Source organism: Podarcis erhardii, assembly GCF_964252035.2.
Source record: "Podarcis erhardii genome assembly, chromosome: 2".
Lineage (NCBI taxonomy): Eukaryota > Metazoa > Chordata > Lepidosauria > Squamata > Lacertidae > Podarcis > Podarcis erhardii.
The window spans coordinates 5087575-5107722 of NC_138498.1; the positions used below are offsets into that span (position 1 = coordinate 5087575).

General features: G+C 46.8%; 1 protein-coding gene across 4 annotated transcripts in view; it reads left to right on the forward strand.

Moving 5' to 3' along the window:
• The window catches only part of ARHGEF25 (Rho guanine nucleotide exchange factor 25), a 72420-nt gene that overhangs the window by 11688 nt on the left and 40584 nt on the right, over positions 1–20148 (forward strand). Inside the window, exon 1 of one of the 4 annotated variants that reach the window (XM_081851730.1) lies at positions 3964–4303. The exons of the other annotated variants lie outside the window; for them this stretch is intronic. Within the exon in view, the coding sequence (XP_081707856.1) occupies positions 4213–4303 (91 nt within the window). The 5' untranslated portion in view covers positions 3964–4212. Of the gene's footprint in view, positions 1–3963; positions 4304–20148 lie in introns of those variants that run through there. 4 annotated transcript variants of the gene reach the window in all.

The following is a 20148-nucleotide window of genomic DNA, read 5'->3' on the forward strand; positions in this document are numbered from 1 at the left end:
TTTGAAGACCGTAAGTTTCTCTGTTGGACATACCAGGAGAGGCGGTCCCGCAGCATTTTTCAAGAAACTACAGGATAGATGTGGATTGGGGCTAACGCCATGAGTTCACGGCTCAGTGGGAGCAAGCTGGACACAGATTAAACAGGAGTGTCTGCACAGCATAAGGGTGTGATGACATGTGTGTGGCTCAGTCCCTTTCCCCAAGGATATTCTCCTGCACAGCCAGCTTAGTATTGCTACAAACTGATTGGACTCTGTTTTCCCCATTTACCAATGCTAACCCGGTGGGCATTTTAGAAAAAAAGTGTCTTGACATATGTCCATGAAAGATTGCCACTCTCCTTCCTGCCCTGCCTCCACAGCAGATGTACAATCCACACACACACTGCTGCTCTGCTTCTTGTTTCTGCCACTATTCTGTGCTCTTTTTATCTACTCTTCCCCAGTTGTTGCTGGACTACAGTTCTTGTTATCCCTGACCATTGCTATGCTGGCTGGGGCTGATGGGAGTTGGAGTCCAACAACATTTGGCAAACACCAGGTTGGGGAAAGCTGCCGTCTATCTAAGCTGATTTGCCATCAGATCTAACCTGTGTGAGAGATCCAGATCTGCAAACATTCAGCCACTCTCCTGTTCCAGTGGCATTCTGGCTCCAGTGAGCCCGGTCCTCTCCCTTGCCTCCTTCCTTTCCCTAATTAATTTAACATCCACCCAATTAATTTAACATTCATTTCCTCCTGGGAATTTTAGTTTGGAAGGGGAAGGAGGCAGATGAATAAAGCTTCTGAACAGATCATTCTTAGCACCTTCCAAGAAACCATGGCAGCTTATGTAATACAAAACCAAAATAAGTTTATGATCAGGGACATAGCATTACTAACATATAAAAGGCTTGAGGAGTGACGACTGATGAGCATATAATAAGCTCTTTGAGAATTGGAGTTTATTCACGAATCATTAGCATATAAAACCTCAGGATGATGTATGGCTATATGTATTATATTTATATAAATCACTTGCCCTATACTGTGTTAATCTTAAGGGCATATGAACATTAGAAAACTGTTTGGCTCTCTGGTCGGTCCCCCCCATGTGTTTGCTCTTACTCTCCTTTGTATCATTTATCAAAAAATATTGTTGACAATAGTAAACTTGTCTATTGATAGTGGATTGCCTTTAATTCTTTTCTGGATGTTTATATTGGAAATTAATCTTTTGCACTATTTTTTGTTGCTGCTGCTGCAAATATAAGCCTTGCAAATGTGGCTGCAGGGTGAGGCAAGTACCTAAGACTGTCAGAGTGCTTATATCCAGAATTATAATTTATTTAACTGCATCTATACCCCACCCCATTGCCAAAAAGGCTCTCAGAGCAGCTAACAAAAATCAGTACTAAGACTGCCATCAGGCTCACAGTCTAAAAAGGCATGACACACAAGGAAAAAAGAATGGGAGGGAGGAGAGGAAAGCAAGTTCAAGCACAAGTTCATAGTTGCAGCTGAGGTCAGTGGCTGCTCTGGTTGTTTTGCCTTTTGCCAGTATCAATAGCAGTAAGAAGCAACCGTTCCTGAGATCTTAAAACAAAAGAGGCAGGCTTTGAGCTATGCCTTGAAAGCAATGCTCACAAGAAGCCTGTCCTTGTCTCCCCCAATATTTTTGGATTTACTGTGATAGAAAAGGGCCCTAGAATGCTGAGTTGGTAGAGTGGATTCTACCACATCAAATTGCAAGTGAAGGATGTCCTTTCTGAAGGCTTCCTTATCTAAGGAATTTTATCCATGCAAGTAAAATGCACAAGGGGGGAAAGGTTCTGTCCAAACCTACCGTATTTTTCGCCCTATAGGACGCACGTTTTCCCCTCCAAAAATGAAGGGGAAATCTGTGCGTGTCCTATGGGGTGAATGCAGGCTTTCGCTGAAGCTTGGAGAGCGAGAGGGGTCGGTGCGCACTGACCCCTCTCGCTCTCCAGGCTTCAGGAAGCTATCAGCCTTCCCCAGACTGCGGATAGCAGCCTGCTGCCCGGTGCGCAGGGCACCCTGAAGCAGAGCGCCCGCGCACTGGGCAGACATCCACAGCCTGGGGAGCCCTGCGGGAGTTCCCGCAGGGCTCCCTAGGCTGTGGATAGCAGCCTGCTGCACGGAGCGCAGGACACCCTGAAGCAGCGCACCCTGCACTTCGGGCAGACATCGGCCAGCCCCACAAGCTCGGGGGACAGCGGGGAGGCGCAGCCATCCCGCTGTTCCTTGACCTGGTTTGGAGGCTGGCGCTGGGGAGAAGCCTCACAAACTCGGAGACAGCGGGGAGGCGGAGCGCCGCCATACTGCTCTTCCCCGACCTGGTTTTGGGGGGGAAATAAAGGGGATAAATTTCCTTTATTTCCCCCCAAAAAAACTAGGTGCGTCCTATGGGACAGAGCGTCCTATGGGACAAAAAATGCGGTATTTCCTCATTTGACTGCTTGTGTAAACCAGCCTAACAAATGTGAAATTGAGTTGGGCAGGTTCAAAGTGCCCCTGGGAAGAGATTTAGCCTCTAGGCACCCCATTCTCCCAAGGCCAGCACTAGCCATTGCATTGTGCTGATGCTAAGAAGCTAGGAAATGTCTTCAGGTGAATACTCAAGCAGCTTGTAAGGCCAAATGCTTCAGCCAAACTCTCTAAGGCAGGGAGAGGGAACTTGTGGACTTCAGATGTAGATGGACTATGGTTCCCATCATCCTTGACTCTTGACTAAGTTAGCTAGGGCTGATGGGATTTGGGGTCTATCCTTGGTCATGAGGGAAATAGAATTCTGTTCCCCATACATGTTGTTAGGGGAGGGTGGTTCAGTGCATGTGGCAGAGAATAAGCTCTCACACACCCCTCTGTGTGAAAGCATGGACATGGTGGCCAAAGATGAATGAGGTTCTGTGTCTTCATATAATGAAAAGAAGAATTAACAGACCGTGCACTGGACTGGGACTGCTTTATAATGCAGCCAACATTTCAGACACTCACCAAGCACTTTTGTGTCACATGGTGGCATACACACACACCGTCATTTTAACTTCACAACAAGCCTGCAAGGTAGGTTAAGAGTTAGTGACACGCTTCGTGCTTAAGCAAGGATTTGAAGCTGGACTTTCCCAGTCCTAGTTTGACACTCTTAACCACCACCCTGACTTGGCCAAGTGCCACATGTATCTGTTTCACTTGAACCTGGAACTCATAAACGCAGCACTCCTGATTTGTGCACATCACAAAACGAATGTGTGTGTGTGTGTGTGTGTGATTGTCATGTGACTGTTTCCACATGCATTCTGTTTTCCTGCGTGGAATTGCTTTCTGCGTAGGAAACGTGGAACATTTGCAAGCAACCCTGAGCTCCCACCCAGCACCCATTCACCCACCCTTGCACACTGGGGACAGGAAACAGCTGTGCAAGGAGGCCATCTCAATATGGGATAGATCCTGGGGGTGGGAGTGGGTCTGCCTGGCTCTTACCCATGGAACCCTGATCCTGTGTGTGTGTCCGTCTGCCTGCGGAAACAAAATGCAGCGGTGCTGAACCCCCGCAGCCTAAAGGCAGGAGTTCTTTCTTGCCCATTCCTGGGCATTCCCTAACTTTGTGCTTTCTGAATATTCGCCCCCCCTTTCCCTTGTACGTGCGGAACCCCGCTTCTGATTTGTTCCTTCTCTCCTCTCTCTCCCCCATGCGGGCACGATCGTGGCTGCCAGCTCCTGACCCCGGCGCTGCGCCCACGGAGTCTTCCTCTTCCATCTCTGCCCCCCGCCTCCCGCTCGCCCTTAGCCTTCGCTCGCCTCCCGGGTGGCGGGGGACGCAGAGAGCTCTGCCGCCCCCTCGCCCGCCGTGCCCGCTGCAGGCTCCACTGCTGCAATGGCTCAGCGGGAGCGGGCGGGGGGTGGAGGCGGCGGCGGCGGCGGCGGCGGCGGTCTGGCTCTGGGAAGCTCTGGAGATCTGGGTGAAGACAGAAGGAGGGAGGCAGAGATGCTGGGGGTGGCGGCGGGAGAGAAGCTGCAGAGGCTCCTCCCCGCCCTGGGCAGCACCAGCCCAGCCCTGTTGTTCTGTCACTGAGCGCAGGGCTGCGGTGGCGGGAGTGGCCCCCTCCCGCGGGCCCCCTTCCCTTCCCCGCCCGGCCCGCCGCCGCCGCGCTGCCCCTGCTCCATGGCTGGCACAGTGGGTGACAGAGCCCAGGGCGGCCGGGCGGCACCATGAGGGGCGGGAGCCAGCAAGGCTGCGCCTGCCACCACTTGTTCCGCAAAGTCCTGGCCAAGTGCAGCTGCTGCCCCTCCCGGGCGCGAGGTGAGTGGGGCGGGGCGGGTGGTCCTGGCAGCGCCGCTGCTGCTCCCTTCCCTCTCCTCCCCCCCCCCCCGTCCACTTTCTCTGGCACGGCCAGGGCCCTGATTCCGCCCTTCTGCCTGCAGAATGCGAGCCCGCTCTCCCCTGCCCACCCCCTGGGTGGGTGCCACCTGCCGGATAACCCAGCACTGCTTCCTGAAGTGGGCACCAGCATCAAGCAGCAGGGCATGGGCGTTGTCCGTCCTCCCTGCTGGGCAGCCTCACCTGGTGGTCCTGGCTGCTGCCATCTCTTTGGAGCCTCTCTCAGGCCCCTGTGGCTGGGGCATCTTCATCTCCTGCTAGCCCCTGGCACTAAAGGGCATTTGCTTTCTATGCTGGGCATCTCTGCGGTTCACCGGTGCCGAGGCTCTGAGGGATGACTTTCCCCTCGTGGTGTCTCTCGTTGACATCACCCCCTTCCCCTTTATACTAGCCTTCCACTTTTTGCTTCCAACTTCTTTGATTTCAAGCAAGGAATGATTGCACAAAACAATGTCTGTGCATGTGCCAAGCTCATCTTAGAGGTGCCACTCCCTTGTGGCCAGAGTTGATGGGTGCTCACAGGAAGATGGAGTGAGGTGGGGGTGGGTGGGTGGGGAGGTGCTGGGAAAAGTTTCTGGCAGGAATCAGGAACATTTGGAAAACGGCTGCCAAATTGGGGGTGGGTGGGGACAGAGGTGAGAGAAAACGTGAAGGGTGATTGTGCATTCTGTGGGTTCTGGTCCTTGTTTCTGTACACAAGTATTATTTTTAGCATATATGAATATGCATACATCATGCAGAAGAGAGCATCCCTGCTTCTGTGTGTGCATGATTGTGATTCTGTGTGCAGCAAAACAGTGTATTTAAGAGTTGCAGAGGTATTTGTGAATTAGAACTCTTCACGCATCTCTTGGGGAGCTATGTGTGCATCTCTGTGTACATTGGTTTTTGTGTTCCACCATGCTTGTGGGAGGCTGTGTGCACACAGATGACGTGTGTGCATGGGTGAGAGTGTGTGTGTGTGTGTGTGTGTGTGTGTGTGTGTGTGTGTGGGAGAAGAGAGATACACACACTATGTGGGGGGGGGGGGAGGCTGTTTGCATGTGTGTAGAAAAAGCTGAGCAGGAGGAAGGTGTGCATGTGTGTTTGTTTGTCCTTTGTGCCTGTGAATGCACATCTAGCAGGCTGTGAATGGATGGAGCTGTGTGTTGGGATCTGATACCCTTTTGGTGTGCCATGCTCTGTGTGCAGGCTGCAGAGAGTGTACAGCACACTGTGCATGGACACGTTTTAAAAACAGGAGCGACGCAGATTACAAAGCACTTGGTATGTGGAGATGCCAAGCCAGCCTTCCAGGAGTTGCTGAGCAGAAGGGGTGGGTGGGGGTTATGGTGTGCTTCAGGAGCTGGCTGTTGGGTGCCGTCACTTCCCCACTGCTTGCTACTGCCTCTGTTTCCAGCTGGACTTCATTGCCCAGAAAGTCTAGGTTAGGGTTGAAAGCCATTAAGCTTGGTGATGGGGAAATGAAAGGGTTATGACCTGAGGAGCTGTAGTGGTATGGTGGGGATGGAGGTGGTGTAGAGCCACGAGCTGTATCTCTGGCATTCTAAGAGTTAAAGCTGATCTTGTATGTGTAGGTATAGAATCATGGGACTGTAGAGGTGGAAGGGACCATGGATGTCATCTAGTCCAACCCCATGCAATGCAGGAATCTTTTACCCAATGCGACCCTGAGATTAAGGGTCCCATGCAGTACTAAAGATAACCACAATCTCTTCTTATACATAGCTCCTTTGCTGATCCTTATGCAGAGGCATAGCTATGGGGGGCATAGCTGGGTTTTTTGCCCCGGGTCAAGCCTCCAGAGGGGCGCCATTGAGGTTCCCAGATAGTGTGTACGCAAATGCACTGGTTATGGCACTGGTTGTGTCTGTGGTTTTTTTATTTCAGTGAATCCTTTCCCCATTGATTCTCTGCTTGTGAGCATGGGCATAGCCAGGATTTAGGGACAGGCTTTGTGTTGGGGGAGCAGGACTTCAGTTAAGTATTTTTATTTATTTACTTGATTTAGGCAGAGAGCAGCTGCTCCCCTGCCCCCTCTTGGATACACCCATGCTTGCAAGTGTGGGTGGAGGATAAGCACCATCTCTTCTTACACATAACTCCTTTGCTGACCGTTATGTCTAGAACTCCCTCCTAAAGGCTTGCAGCCTGCCATGTGGAACCTCAGGATGTTGCAGAGGATTCTGGGCCATGTGCTTGGAAGTAGTGCAGCAGTGCCCTGTCCATTTAGGGTCCTGTCCAGGCCTGTAAGGTCCCTCTGGATGAGAGTGCACCCCCCACCACACCTGGTACTCCTCCCTTGCACATTGCAAAGGAAGCAAAAAAAACCACATCTGAGCCTGCGAAAGGCCCAGTGGCAAAGGGTATCTGCTTTGCATGCAGAAGTTCCCAGGATCAGTGCCCTGCATCTCCAGGTACATTTTGGAGAGAATCCTGTCTAAAACCCTGGAGAGCCACTGGCACTTAGTGAGCTCGATGGACAAATGATCTGACACTATATAAAGCAGCTACCTTTGTTTCTGTGAAGCTTGCCTCATGGAGAATCCTCTGAAATGATACAATTTGAACACTGGGCTTATTTTTGTGTGGAACAGAGCAAGATGCACAGTTGTATATCCATATTATATATTAATGTAAAGATTCTGTGCCTGTGTGAACTGTGATCCTATACTTGGCCCTAGAGAGTCTTCTCATTTCTTCTGCGCAGGAAGTTCAGCGAGGTTTACATGGTTCTTCTGTCCCCAAACTTTATCCTCCCAACAGTCCTGTGAGGTAGATTAGGCAGAGAGACAGAGACTTGCTCAAGCTCATTTGGTGAGCTTTGTGGCCAAGTCGGGATATGAACCCTGGTCTCTCAGATCCTAATCCAGCACTCTTATCCATTGCACCAAAGTGGAATTTAAGTAGGATCTTATTCTGGATGCTCTTCTCCTTGGGTGTTGACTCCCCTCCAAAGGTAACAAAGTGTGGGGAAGACAGACTAATTCTGGCACCAGTGACTTATTTGGGGGGAGCCCCACCTTAATTCTATTGTTATGCTCAGACTCTAACAGATGAACATTTGGTTGGTATTAAATAACAGTATTAAATAACTCCCAGAGAGAGGTGTGGATTTTTATTTTTTTAAGAGTGTTATATATGCTGGTAAAAGGGACCCCTGACTGCTAAGTCCAGTTGCGGACAACTCAGGGGTTGCGGCGCTCAGATCACTTTACTGGCCAAGGGAGCTGGCGTTTGTCTGCAGACAGCTTCTGGGTCATGTGGCCAGCATGACTAAGCCACTTCTGGCGAACCAGAGCAGTGCACGGAAACGCTGCTTACCTTCCCGCCGGAGTGGTACCTATTTATCTACTTGCACTTTGATGTGCTTTCGAACTGCTAGGTTGTCAGGAGCAGGCACTGAACAATGGGAGCTCACCCCATTGCGGGGATTCGAACCACCAAGCTTCTGGTTGGCAAGCCCAAGGCTCTGTGGTTTAGACCACAGCGCCACCCGCATCCATATATGCTGATATAGTGCACCTACACCTGTAAGTAGCACTGTGATTCTTCTTATCCCAAATGTTGGGTTTGTATCTTTTCATCCATTCCCAGATGTTCTGTGGGTTTTCCTTTTCAAGTTCTCTGCTCCATTTCCACTGGGCCTCCAAGTGTTCCCAAAATTGGTTGCTGCCCGATTTCTTTGATTTGATGGGATTGGAATTGGGCCTCTTGGGTCTGATGAGCAGCTGTAATGATGGTGGCTGTGGTCCTTAGTGAAACTGGAACAGAAGCTGCGGGATCCAGGAAGCCTGACTTCTGTTCCCATCTCTGAGAGAGCAGTTGGGACTTGTGGAGAAGCAGGAATAAAAGCTGGTATTAATTTCCTCTTCCTGATTCAGAGATCAGAGGTGGTTGTCCATGTCCTTTTCCCACAGTCAACTGGCAGAAGTGTCCATTGCTTCCACATTCCCAAGCCCCCTAACCATGGTAACAGATCAAGTGAGAGGCAAGCTAAGCTTCCATTGAGGAAAAAGGGGGCACTCTTATCTAGGAGTGCCCCCCGCCACATTTAGACCTCCTGGTATCGTTGTTGTTGTTAAATTTCAGAGAGAGGAGCTCTGTGTTGGGAGTGCAGGTTTGAGGAAAGAGTGCCTTTAAGCATGTTCAGTATGCCTTCTCTCAAACTTGGAGTGATTGCAGCCAATTCCGGTGCATGTCGCGGGATCTGGGGCAGACACACTTCAGCCGAGCTTAAGACTCTGCACCCCTTACTTTAAAAATTAAGCGTTGTGGAAGGATGAGGGTGAGTAGGCGGGACAGACCAGCTCCTCTTGCCTGCTCCGCACCACAGGATGTTCCTTGAGAATCTGACCCTGGAATAAATCCTGGCCCCAGCCCAGGCTTCCGTGACTCACCATTCACGCTGCAGCTGGCTGCTCCGGTTACCAACAACTCCCCCAGTTTAGATATGGCTGGAGCTGCTCCCAGATCGGGCGGTGGGGGGGGGAGCACTTGATATACACTGCCCCCTTCTTTTTCTCCCCACCTCCCCACCTCCCTGCTCCCTCACCCATGGCCTCAGCAAACAAGGCATGGAAACATTTCCTGTGGTGAACGCTGCAAAATGGGTGGAAAATCTGTGAGGCCTAGTGTGAGGAGGTTTCAGGGCTTGAGCCAAGCCAGGTATCGCCAGGGCTTAGATCCGGGAATTGGTCTCATGAAGAAGGCAGGGACTCTGAGCTTGTGCAGAGCGTCTGTTCCTCCACATTAAGACAGCTACATGATCTGAAATAGAAGGAAGAGTTTCCAAGTCAGACAGTATCAGGTTTTTGGCAGGCCCGAGGCTTGGCATTTCTCGTTTTAGAAACTCCATTCTGGGGATAGGGTGTGTGCCTGTGTGTTTCTTCTGTCAACCCTAAACAGAGAAAGAAAAGGAACACCATTAATCAAATAATTGCGTTTTTATACCACCACCTTTCTGCCAAGGCAGCCAACATGGTCCGGCTGGATTGCAGTGAATTATCAGTCAGCACTTCTCTCTACCTCTGTGGAGTTTAATGCATTAGAATTCAGGTTATGAGAGAACAGAAGAAGAATCAGGCCAAAGGCCTCTCTAGTGCATCTTTCTGCAAGAGAACAGCAGCACTTGTGTGCTTTCTAGCATATTGCCTCTGGAGGTAATATCGTCACAATGACTAGTAACTATTGATAACCTTATCCTCCAGGGATTTGTTTAATCCCTTTTAAAGCCATCCAAATTGGTGGCCATCACCACAGCCTGTGAATTCTTTAGTTTATGTTTGTGGTGTGAAGAAGTACCGTACTTCATTTTGTCCGTCCTGAACTTCCAAACATTTGGCTTCCCTATATTATGAGAGAGGGAGGAAAAACTTCTCCATATCTGCTTACTTCACACCATGCATAATTGTTCACCACTATCACTCAACTTTTCCCCTTCAACTAAATAGTCCCAAATCTTATAACATTACCCCTTAGGAGAGTTGCGCCAACCACTTTATTCACTTTTGGCTGTTCTTTTCAGCTAGTATTTATTGGTTTTACTTATCTCTGGGGAAGGAGCATTGAATTGAAGTATCAGAATTGGAGTATAACTCCCTTTGCATTTTGCCAGCGAGGAGCAGACTGCCTGAGCAGGATGAAAATTCCAACTGGGCAAAGATCTGCTTATTGGAGCCAGGAGCACCTAATACTTTCTACCCAATACCACTCCTGTTTGCTCTGTGTTAACTGATTCAGAATATAACTCCCACCCACCCTAAGTGCCATACCTGCTGCCACAAACATGGATTAGAATCCTTACTTTGCCCCTAAGCATGCAGTGAAAATCTGGGAGAATATCCAACCCTTTCACCAGTTCTTTAGCCACTTTGAGGGTGAGTGCTGCAAGGTGGTTGCAAGGTGATAGATAACATGTTAACTAAACCTTAGTAAAGGCATAGCCAGGCTGTCACTGTTTTCAGGTGAGATTAAATCACATGCCACCCAAATTCATGTTGCACAAGTATATAGTCGGTAAGGAAGTCTAGCACAGCAAACGTGTTTCCCCCAAGATCAGACTTTCTGTGATATGGAAAGTGATGGGAAAATTCGGTGGAAAATGTGATAACGCTTTCTTTGATGCAATGTCATTTAACTTTCCTGCGAACAAATCAGAATGAAAGCTCCTTAATTAGCCAAAGTTGTCTAATCTCACTAAAAAATCAGGATGAAGGCTCAATAAACAGGCCATCTAGAAGCACCTTGATCTTGAGATATGATGACCAAGTAATCTCGTTATAGGCATTTGTATCTCTCTTCTCCCTTGAACCTGTTTGTCAGGTTCAGAATTGGCCTTACTCTGTCTCCTCTCTCTACTCTGGTGGGTATCCTCCTCCCAGGCTCCCAGAAGCTTCTACAATTCCTGTCCCAAACAGGAGTGGAGTTGGATGCTATTAGCAGTCTGGATGAAATGGAAACAGCTCTTCTTATTACCCCACATTCCATCCTTCCAAAGCTATTGCTGTAAACAGTAAATAATTCAGGACGCTGGTCCCTTTATTTCATAGTATAAAGCAGGCTTCCTCAACCTCGGCCCTCCAGATGTTTTTGGCCTACAACTTCCATGATCCCTACCTAGCAGGACCAGTGATGATGGGAATTGTTGACTCAAAACATCTGGAGGGCCGAGGTTGAGGAAGCCTGGTATAAAGGAATAACCTGGCAAAAGCTGCCATGTAATAAGGATTAATGCACAAGACCCCTTTTTGCAACAGCCATTTATTTGGGTCAACATGCTGATTGTATAGAAAGCTTGTCTGATGAGTAGAAACCGCCATTTGGATTGCCACAGTGAACATGGAACTGCCATGTGATGAAGAAAGAAAGTAGCTGTAGCAAGCAGACCAGCTGTGCAGTATCAGTCCTAATAAATGAAATAATAATAAATGTACCAAGTCAGACCATTGGTCCATCTAGCTCAGCATTGTATAAACTGACTGACCGCTCTCCAGGGTTTCAGACAGGTCAGCCCCAACCTAACCTGGAAATGCCAGGAATTGAATCTGGTAACTTTACATACAAACCTCTCCTTCACTGGAGGTTTTTAGGCAGAGGTTGGGTGGTCATCTGTCATAGATGCTTTAGTTGAGATTCCTGTTTTGCAGGAGGGGTTAGACTAGATGACCCTCAGGGTTCCCTTCCGACTCTACGATTTTATGATTCTCCCGCTGATCCATAGCCCTTTCCCAAGCTATTTTGGTAAAGGACTGTGCAAGCTTTTGAGTTTTGCTGAGCTTTGTCTAGAAGAATAGAAAGGTGACCTGTGTGTGTGTGGTTACTTCTAGCATTACTTTTTCCTTCCCTGTATTCTGAAGAGGTGTCTAGAGATCGACACAGATGAATAGGCTTTTTAAACCAGAAAATGATCTCTGAGGATGTGACTCAGGTTCATGTCTGTCTGCCATCCTTTCAGATGGTTTGTGATACATACGAACTGCCTTGCTCAATGAAACCAAGATCCATCTAGCCTGCTCCAAAATTCATTAGGCAGACATGTTAGGCAGATACATAAATTCTAAAGCCCCTATGAGTTGCTTTCCTTATGTGCATCTTGACCAGAATGTGAAATGCTGGTCTAACACATGGTTCTATAGAGAGAAAAAGGGTTCTTGCTAAAGCAGATTCTTATAGTAGCCATTTGAAGTTGAGAGTGCTTGAAGTTGCTCTACCTTAAGGTAACTTATCTGGCGGCCTACTCTAAACCATGAGATTCAGTGTGTGCAACTTCTGGTCTTTATCAACCTGATAGGAGCTGAGGTCTGTGGAGCATCCTTTGGACCTGGGAAGGCAGGGCTATTCTGACATGAAGGTAGAGTAGTCTAGTGGTGAAGGTCCAAACTAGACATGATGTTAAATGCATAGTTGCATTTAAAATACCTAGTTCTTTCTTCTTCATAGCCCATGCAGGTGGTGTTCCTTAGTTCATTAACTAGTTTGGTTACCTTAGGGAAGCCACACTTTGTCAGCCACTGCCTGCTAAATCTGCAATGCGACTTGGTGCATGGCTTTTGAAACTTGAAGGTTACAATAAACAGCAGGAATGGTTTTGTTTGCTGGATTTCTTTTTGCCCAGTTACTTTTCAAGATACAGGCGTGGGGCCAGTAAAATCAGGTGGCAATCCTATCAGTCTTCTCAAAGGGGCCACATATAACTATCGTGGTTTATTTCCCAGATGCCCAGGGATGATTCTGTACTGGGCAGATGAGGTCACACTAGGCTTTGGTCACGGTATGAACCAGCCAATAATCTGCACTGTAGGGGTGAAGGTTTATGTTTCCCTGAGGTCAACATTCCCCTACATTGATGCCGATGCAGCATCTGCTGGTTGACACAACTGCAAAGCAGTGTTAAAGCTGGGAAAGAGGAGAAGGAGTCAATTATGGCAGGAAAAGAGATATGGCTTCAAGAAGGAAAAGGAGGAGGGCCTTAAAGTGCAACAACAAATTCTGCGGATGCATCTCAGACCCATTTCTGAATCTTGTTGACTGTGTTTGAGTTATCCAGGAACGTGTATTGCTTCTCTGCTGATTATGACTTATTTGCGGGAGTGCATATCACACCCCTGAGAAGATCAAGGCTGTTGAAGTTTTGAGTGGCTATATCAGAGTATTCCCTGCATGAGTTTCTTAAATTGTAGTCTGCTCATTGGGCATTCCCTCCACCTGCAGGTAAGGCTTAAGACAGCTGTTGCTTCCCTTGGGGTTTGTAATGCGGATGCAAAACCTGTGCTACCCAGAGTCCTTGTTCACATTACAAATACCTTTAATTTGTTTTCACTTCTGTTTGAATGTTAACGGAAATAGTGCAAAAGAGGCTCTGGGTGGTGTAATGGTTCGAGTGTTGGAATGTAACCTAGGAAACCAGGGTTTGAATCTCTTTTCAACCATGAAGCTCACTGGGTGACCTTGGGCCAGTCGCCGTCTCTCAGCCTAACCTACTTCACGGGATTGTTGTGAGGATAAACTGGGGATGAGAACACTTTGGGAGAAAAGGTAATAAGCAAGCAAGCAAGTTTGTTTTCATGACTGACCAGAGAGAATTCATTACCTCAAACAATGTATTGTGGGCAGGGTGGGGAGCAAATTAGAGGGAAACTTGTACCATTTTGGTGGCACCTATGGTATGGGAAAGAAGGAAGGAGCAGGGTCACACAACTTTAGTGAGAGGAAAATTAGCAGATGAAGAACCTACCCATTTGACAGTGACATAAAAACCCCATACATATGCTATGCAGAAGAAGGAAAATCATTACCCCGCTTCTCTCTCCTCACCTCTTTCATCCCCCCTCAACCTCACAATGCCTGTGATAGCAATGTCTCCCCCCAAATGTAACTGACCTATAGATAGGACTCTATGAACTGAAAACAGAGATGTTACATGCAGTGCTATTTTCCTAGAAAAAGAAGTGCCAGAATTCACTATGAACGGCTCCCTTGTTCTTTTGTAATGGCAATGGCATTGGCGCCCACCAGAGAGGTGCCAGAATGGAGTTACGCTAAATTCTAGCTGAAAAATAGCTCTGGTTATATGTACCTTTGTTATCCATGAAAATCTTTCAATCAAAACAATTAAAAAAAATATTTAGTGAGGGGATTGGGCCTGCTGTTTTCTCTTATAATCATTAGGGATAAAGGGCACTTCCAGACCGTTGCTATTTTCAGGTGAGATTCAATTACATACTGGCAAATTCAGGCTGTACAATTATAGTTAATTGGGAGGTCTTACACAATCTGCTTCAGCCCCCCAATTTTGCAGTAAGGAAAGTGATGAGGAAATGTACTGTAAAATGTGGGATAACACTTGCTTTTGACACAACCTCAAGCTTATCCGCATCAGAACAAAATGTGGACCCAATGTTATCCTGGACGTTTCTCCTTTTAAATGCAGAGCTTTTCCTATTCTGACTTTACAGTGATTCAGTAAAAACATATTTATATTGTGGGAAGGTCTGGGGGGAAATTGAGATGGTGAGTACCGTATATTGTGTGGATGCCTCTTTATTAATGGGGAGACAGTTCAGTATGAATAAACATCTTCCCAAAGTACTTACAGTCTGTGCACATGTATTTGAAATACATCACGCACATCAGATTGGCACGACACTCTACCTATGAGTGTCATTCTGTTGCCTACTCATATGGGCCTTCTGTGCAGGAAATGAAGTGGCCCTCTAAGGGGACTGAAGGGATTATTCACACGGCCATTGGGTTGTTTTCTTTTGTTTTCCTGCCTGGATCCAGCTGCACTCATGGTAAATGGGTTTTCTGACCTTGATCAGAATCTACACTGCCTCAAACCTTCAAAAATGGGTTGAATGGGGCACAGGGACACAACTCCACTTGTAGCAAGTTATTCAGATACCATATTTGTGAGGAAATTGGTTTCATTCTGGCAAAAACTCTCTCTCACTCACTCTCTCTCACACACTCCAGAGTAAAGTGGTTTAATGCAAGCAGAACAATTGTGTAAATTATAACCTGTGACCCACAAGATGTTCTGACTACCATAATCCCTGACTATGCCCATCAGGGCAGGGGCTGATGGGGGAGCTGGAGTTCAGCAAGAAGAAGAAGATGATGATTAAATTAAATTTATATACTGCACTTCATCTGAGAATCACATGGCAGTTTACACTATTTAAAATGATGGGGTGGCTAAAGGATGTCAGAATATGTAATTGACATTACGCAGCCATGAGTCGGTTCTTTTACTCTTGCTTGGTTGCTTCTACCGATGAAAAAAATATTATTGCCTCTCTAGCCCTATTAGTCATGGTGGAGGGCTGGCTAGCATTTTCTTTTTAAAAGATGGACACCTGTGGAGTTCCATGGAACTGTGGGGTGTTTGCATCTTATGCGTTCTGTGTCTTTAAAAAGCTTTCCTATTCACATTTGTGATACTTGGTAGAGCGAGGGCACCTGGTGTGACTCTGAAGCTGACCTTTGTGCGCTGTTGGTGGTAATACTCTGAAGGCACATCTCCCCTGAAACTACAGTTCTCCTTACTCCTTGCTGCAATAGTAAAAAGCTTGAAACTATTGTTCAATCCATGGTGGTGGTCATGCTGCTATTATTATCAACGGATTACACAGTGCTTTGTATGTGCAAAGAATTTTGCAGTCTTCATCTGTTTTGCCTTCTCAACATATTTGCGAGGTGAGTTGCAATTATTCCCAGATGGAAAAAACTGAGGTTTGGGGACAGGGGTGGGGTGGGGAAGGAGCGTCTTTGCCAAAGGCTGCTTAGCTGGTCTGTGACTGAGCAGGGATTTGAGCTGGTGTCTTTATTCCTCCTCTCTAGCCACTAGACCACACAGGTTTTCTGCCTATTACACTGTGGCTGTGACTTTCAACCTTTCCATATGTAGGAGTGTCAGCAATGGGGTCTTCTCTCAGTTCTTTTTTTGACTTATTTGATATTCTTCCCTGCTCTATCTGAAATTATAAATCTTTGCTGTTTCCATCTTTCCCCTTCCCACCACCTTATTTTCTCCCTTTCTGCCCCACTATTTCCTTTTTGTATCTGTGGCCAATGGCGCATTGGTCAGGTCACAAAACTCCACAGCTGAAAATCAGTGTCCTATGAGATCCCATAGATACAGAGGATATCTATTCTATTCTGAGTTTTCATCCCTCTCTGAGGAGAAAAAGGGCTACTGCTGATTATGCATTTTAATTCATTTAAATGCATGCAAATTTAAAATGACACATTGTTTTGCAAGGAGGCAGAGCTGAAAAGAATGGCTTTTTAAAAATCCTTGCTTAGTAACTCCCTAATTCTGTGGGTGGGTTGTCTGGTCTATGTAGTGCAATGGATTAAGGATATTCTGATTAAAAGACGGCTGACAATCTTATAGTGAAATTTTGGCATATATGGTGAAGACAGACACAATAGAAAACAAAGATTTGTGAATTCCTCAGCTGTGGGGGCAAGTCCAGCTTCCACCAGGCTTTACAATTTGAACTACTGTATAAAAGATATATATCAGTATAACAATTGCTGTTTCAACCATCTATCTCTCCCCCCTTCCATTTATATGTTCATCTGTAATTTCATGCTTAAACATCCTATTTCTGTGATAGTATTTAAATTGATATGTTAAAAACAATTGTACTAAATCACTATAAAGCAGGCATAGTGAACAGGGGGTGTTTTGTGATATTGTAGGTCAATCAGTACAATCCACAGCTGGATTCTGCTGTAAAAACTTGCTCCCCTTGAGTTTAGAACTTAATGTGCTGAGCCTGCTTGCAAATTGGTTCCATTGCTGTGCAAATGTTACACCTATAGAACAGTTATTGTTTCACTTGCTGAAGGTGTGTCCAAAACAGCATAGTCTGCAGCAAAAGAAGAAGGAAAAATGAATTGCAGGTGTAATCCACATCATACCTTTTGATCTATTTGAATGCCACTTCCTTTTGTTGTTATTGTTGTTTACATATTTATTTATTTTTGTACAGTTGACCTGGGTAGAATGGTAACACTGCCCGCCCCCCCGGTCATTTTCCATCCCTCTCTTCTGTGATCAGAGTGTTCTTCTATTTATTTATTTTTAAGAGATGATTGCACCCATTCAGTGCCAGATCCACCTTTTTGCATGTGTTTGCTTTGGCAAGATGCTCTTCTGAGGCTCCCTTCCAACAGAAATAGGATGTGCAGGAAATGTGGATTTGTACTGGTACACTGAGAGAACACCTTCACTACAGACTTAATTAAAGAGATTTAAAAGAAATTCCCTAGGAAGTAAATTTGTGAGTGGGACTAGGAATCTCTACTGGTTAATTCTCAGTAGCATCACTAAAATACAGTTCCCAGGATTCTTGGGGGGAAGCCCAAGACGCTTAAAATGCTATACAACTAACATAGGCGCCGACTCCATGGGGCCTGAGGGGGCCTGAGCCCCCTCAAAAATTCGTTTGGGGGGGCTCCGCCCCCCCCAATAATTTAAGAAAATTATTAGTTATATTATGCTTTGTAAAATCACAAAATTATGTTGGTATTTTTTATTTTCCTTGTTTGACGATAGTTACCTTTTAAAATACATTCAGTAATGAGTTAAAACAAAGCCACTCCCGATCTAGAGAGGGGGTGGGGTTGCGGGCTCTCGACCCATCAACAATCTCGCGGGGCTGGCGTCAGCCCCTCGAGAAGCGGGGATTCCCCCTAGCTCATTAATATTCACCGCCCATGGCGGCAGCCAATCGGCTGCCGCTAAGGGCGGGCCCTCACAGGTTCACTTAAGGTCGGGGCAGCCCGGGGCTCGCCCCTTTCGTTCCCCCAGCAGCAGCGGTTTGGAGGTCTTGGCCCCCCCCAATATTTTTTATAAGTCGGCGCCCCTGACAACTAATAAAATTTTGTAATGTAAATATGTTCTGAGGGACAAAAGGGACATGAAACAGGGCAGGAGTGGTGGGTTTGGATGCACCCCAAGGAGTTATAAGCCTGCCCCCTTGCTCTCAAGAGGTTGCCTCAAATTGAGTCACACCAATGGTCCATCTGGCCCAGTATTGTCTGCTGTGACTGGTAATCACTGTCAGGATTTCAGACAAGGAGATTTTCCCAGTCCTGTCTTCTGGGGATTGAAGTTGCCTGTGATGCACATGCTGTTCCACTGAGCTGCCTCTCACATTGCTAGGCTTGTCATACCAGTTTTTACCACACACCCTCATACACGGTTTCCCCTGTCCTCACAGCTACTCTTGCCGTTTGACACATGACCATAGCTCAGTGTAACGGCTCATCCAGACTTCCTTTTGTGTCATGTTTCTAGGCACAGGTTTGCACTTTAAAGCTCAGTGTCTGAGCTCTAGACCCCCCCCCCTTTTTTTTGCCACGAAACAATTCTGTGGTAAAACCTGAACGGCCATTTGTTCAAATTCAGCGTTAAAGGTAAACGACCCCTGACAGTTAAGTCCAGTCGCAGACGACTCTGGGGTTGCGGCGCTCATCTCACTTTACAGGCCGAGAGAGCCACCGTTTGTCTGCAGTTAGTTTTTGGCCAGCATGACTAAGCCGCTTCTAGCACAATGGAACACCAAAACCAGAGCAGCGCATGGAAACACCGTTTACCTTCCCACAGGAGCGGTACCTATTTATTTACTTGCACTTTTTGGCGTGCTTTTGAACTGCTAGGTTGGTGGGAGCTGGGACCGAGCAATGGGAGCTTACCCCGTCATCGCAGGGATTCGAACCGCCGACCTTCTGATCGGCAAGCCCAAGAGGCTCAGTGGTTTAGACCACAGCGCCACCCACGTCCCGGTTCAGCGTTACCCGCATCCCGGTTCAGCATTAAAGAGCAAAGAAAAAAGCACTTTGACACTGACCAGGAGAGCCCAGTGTGAGGCAAAAGATAAATGTGGGTGAGCCCATGGAGAATATGCTGTTTAAACAGAAAGTCCAATTGCTGGCATCTTCATTTTAAGAGAATTTCAGGCAGCAGAACTTGGAAATGCCCTCCTCTGCCCAAGATCTTGGAGAAGAATCTGCGTCTGAAAGACCTACTGGACTAGACAGGCCAAAGGTCTGACTCAGGGGCTTCCAGATGGGTCTTTGTTGCAGGGTCAGTGCTGCTCATGCATGCAGTGTGGTGATGGTGAAGTTGGGGTCTTTTTTGGTAGCATCCACACAATACAAACAACATCAAATGCCAGCCTGTAATCTCCTGCCCTCTAATTTAATATGGATTTGCCCTTTCTGTGGAAATTCCAGCAGATTTTTAATAAATCAGTTGCCAGCTACATGTTTCCAACATCTGTTTATAATATTAAGTTCCTGTCTGGAAACACCAACACTCTGTAAGTTCTGTAAGTGGGTCTCTTTCTGAGGCCTACCGTAATTCTTAGGTTGTCCCTGCAAATATCTAACCCGCTTGTCTGTTTTTCACTGTAATAATGCAAGATATTCCCTCCACCTCATTAAAATAAACATATCTAATGAGGAAAGTGATGGCATGGTCTTGCCGGCTGTGGGAGGGACCTTATGTTAATCTCTCCACTGTTTTCCCTGGAGTGAATCTTCAGACTTAGAGTTCCCTTTTTGTATCCTCCTGCTATCCTGGCTCAAGTGTGTGGCCTTGCCATCCATCAGTGCTGGGTTGTGTCTTCTATCTTCACACCCCCTTTGCCCCATCCAATATGATATAAGAGTCTAGAGCGGGTGGGGAAGAATCTGCTTACCTGAGTTTCTTTTCACTTCTGGGGTATAAATGATTTTTTTCTGGCCATATTGCCTTTGGAGCATAGTTTGGGATGAAGCCTTGTCTTGGAGGTTCACACAGAATCATATAATTGGAAGGGACCATGAGGGCTAGTCCAGCATTGCTGCTGTTCAATTTTAATTGAAATTTGATGAAGATTGTAAAAAATAATAATTATTCTTTGTATTTTTATTTATTTCATGAGCCACCCTGGGTTCTCTGGGAAGGACAGAGATTCATCAGATTTCTTAAGGGGTTACTTGGATAGGAACTGGAGTTTCTGGCATGCAACTAGATTGACTGTTGCCCATGATCATTCATCACTTCTCCTCTCAGAAATGGCCCATGTGCCTGAGGCAGAAAATCCAAATTATTCCCCACCCAGTGGTAAAAAAACAAAACAATGGACAATGGACAATTTGCTTTTCTTTTATTGGTATCTTAAAGTCTTCTGCCTGAGGCAAGTTGCCTCATTCTGTCTTATTTATATATGCTGTTTATATATTGACATTTCAGGCTGACCTCTCAA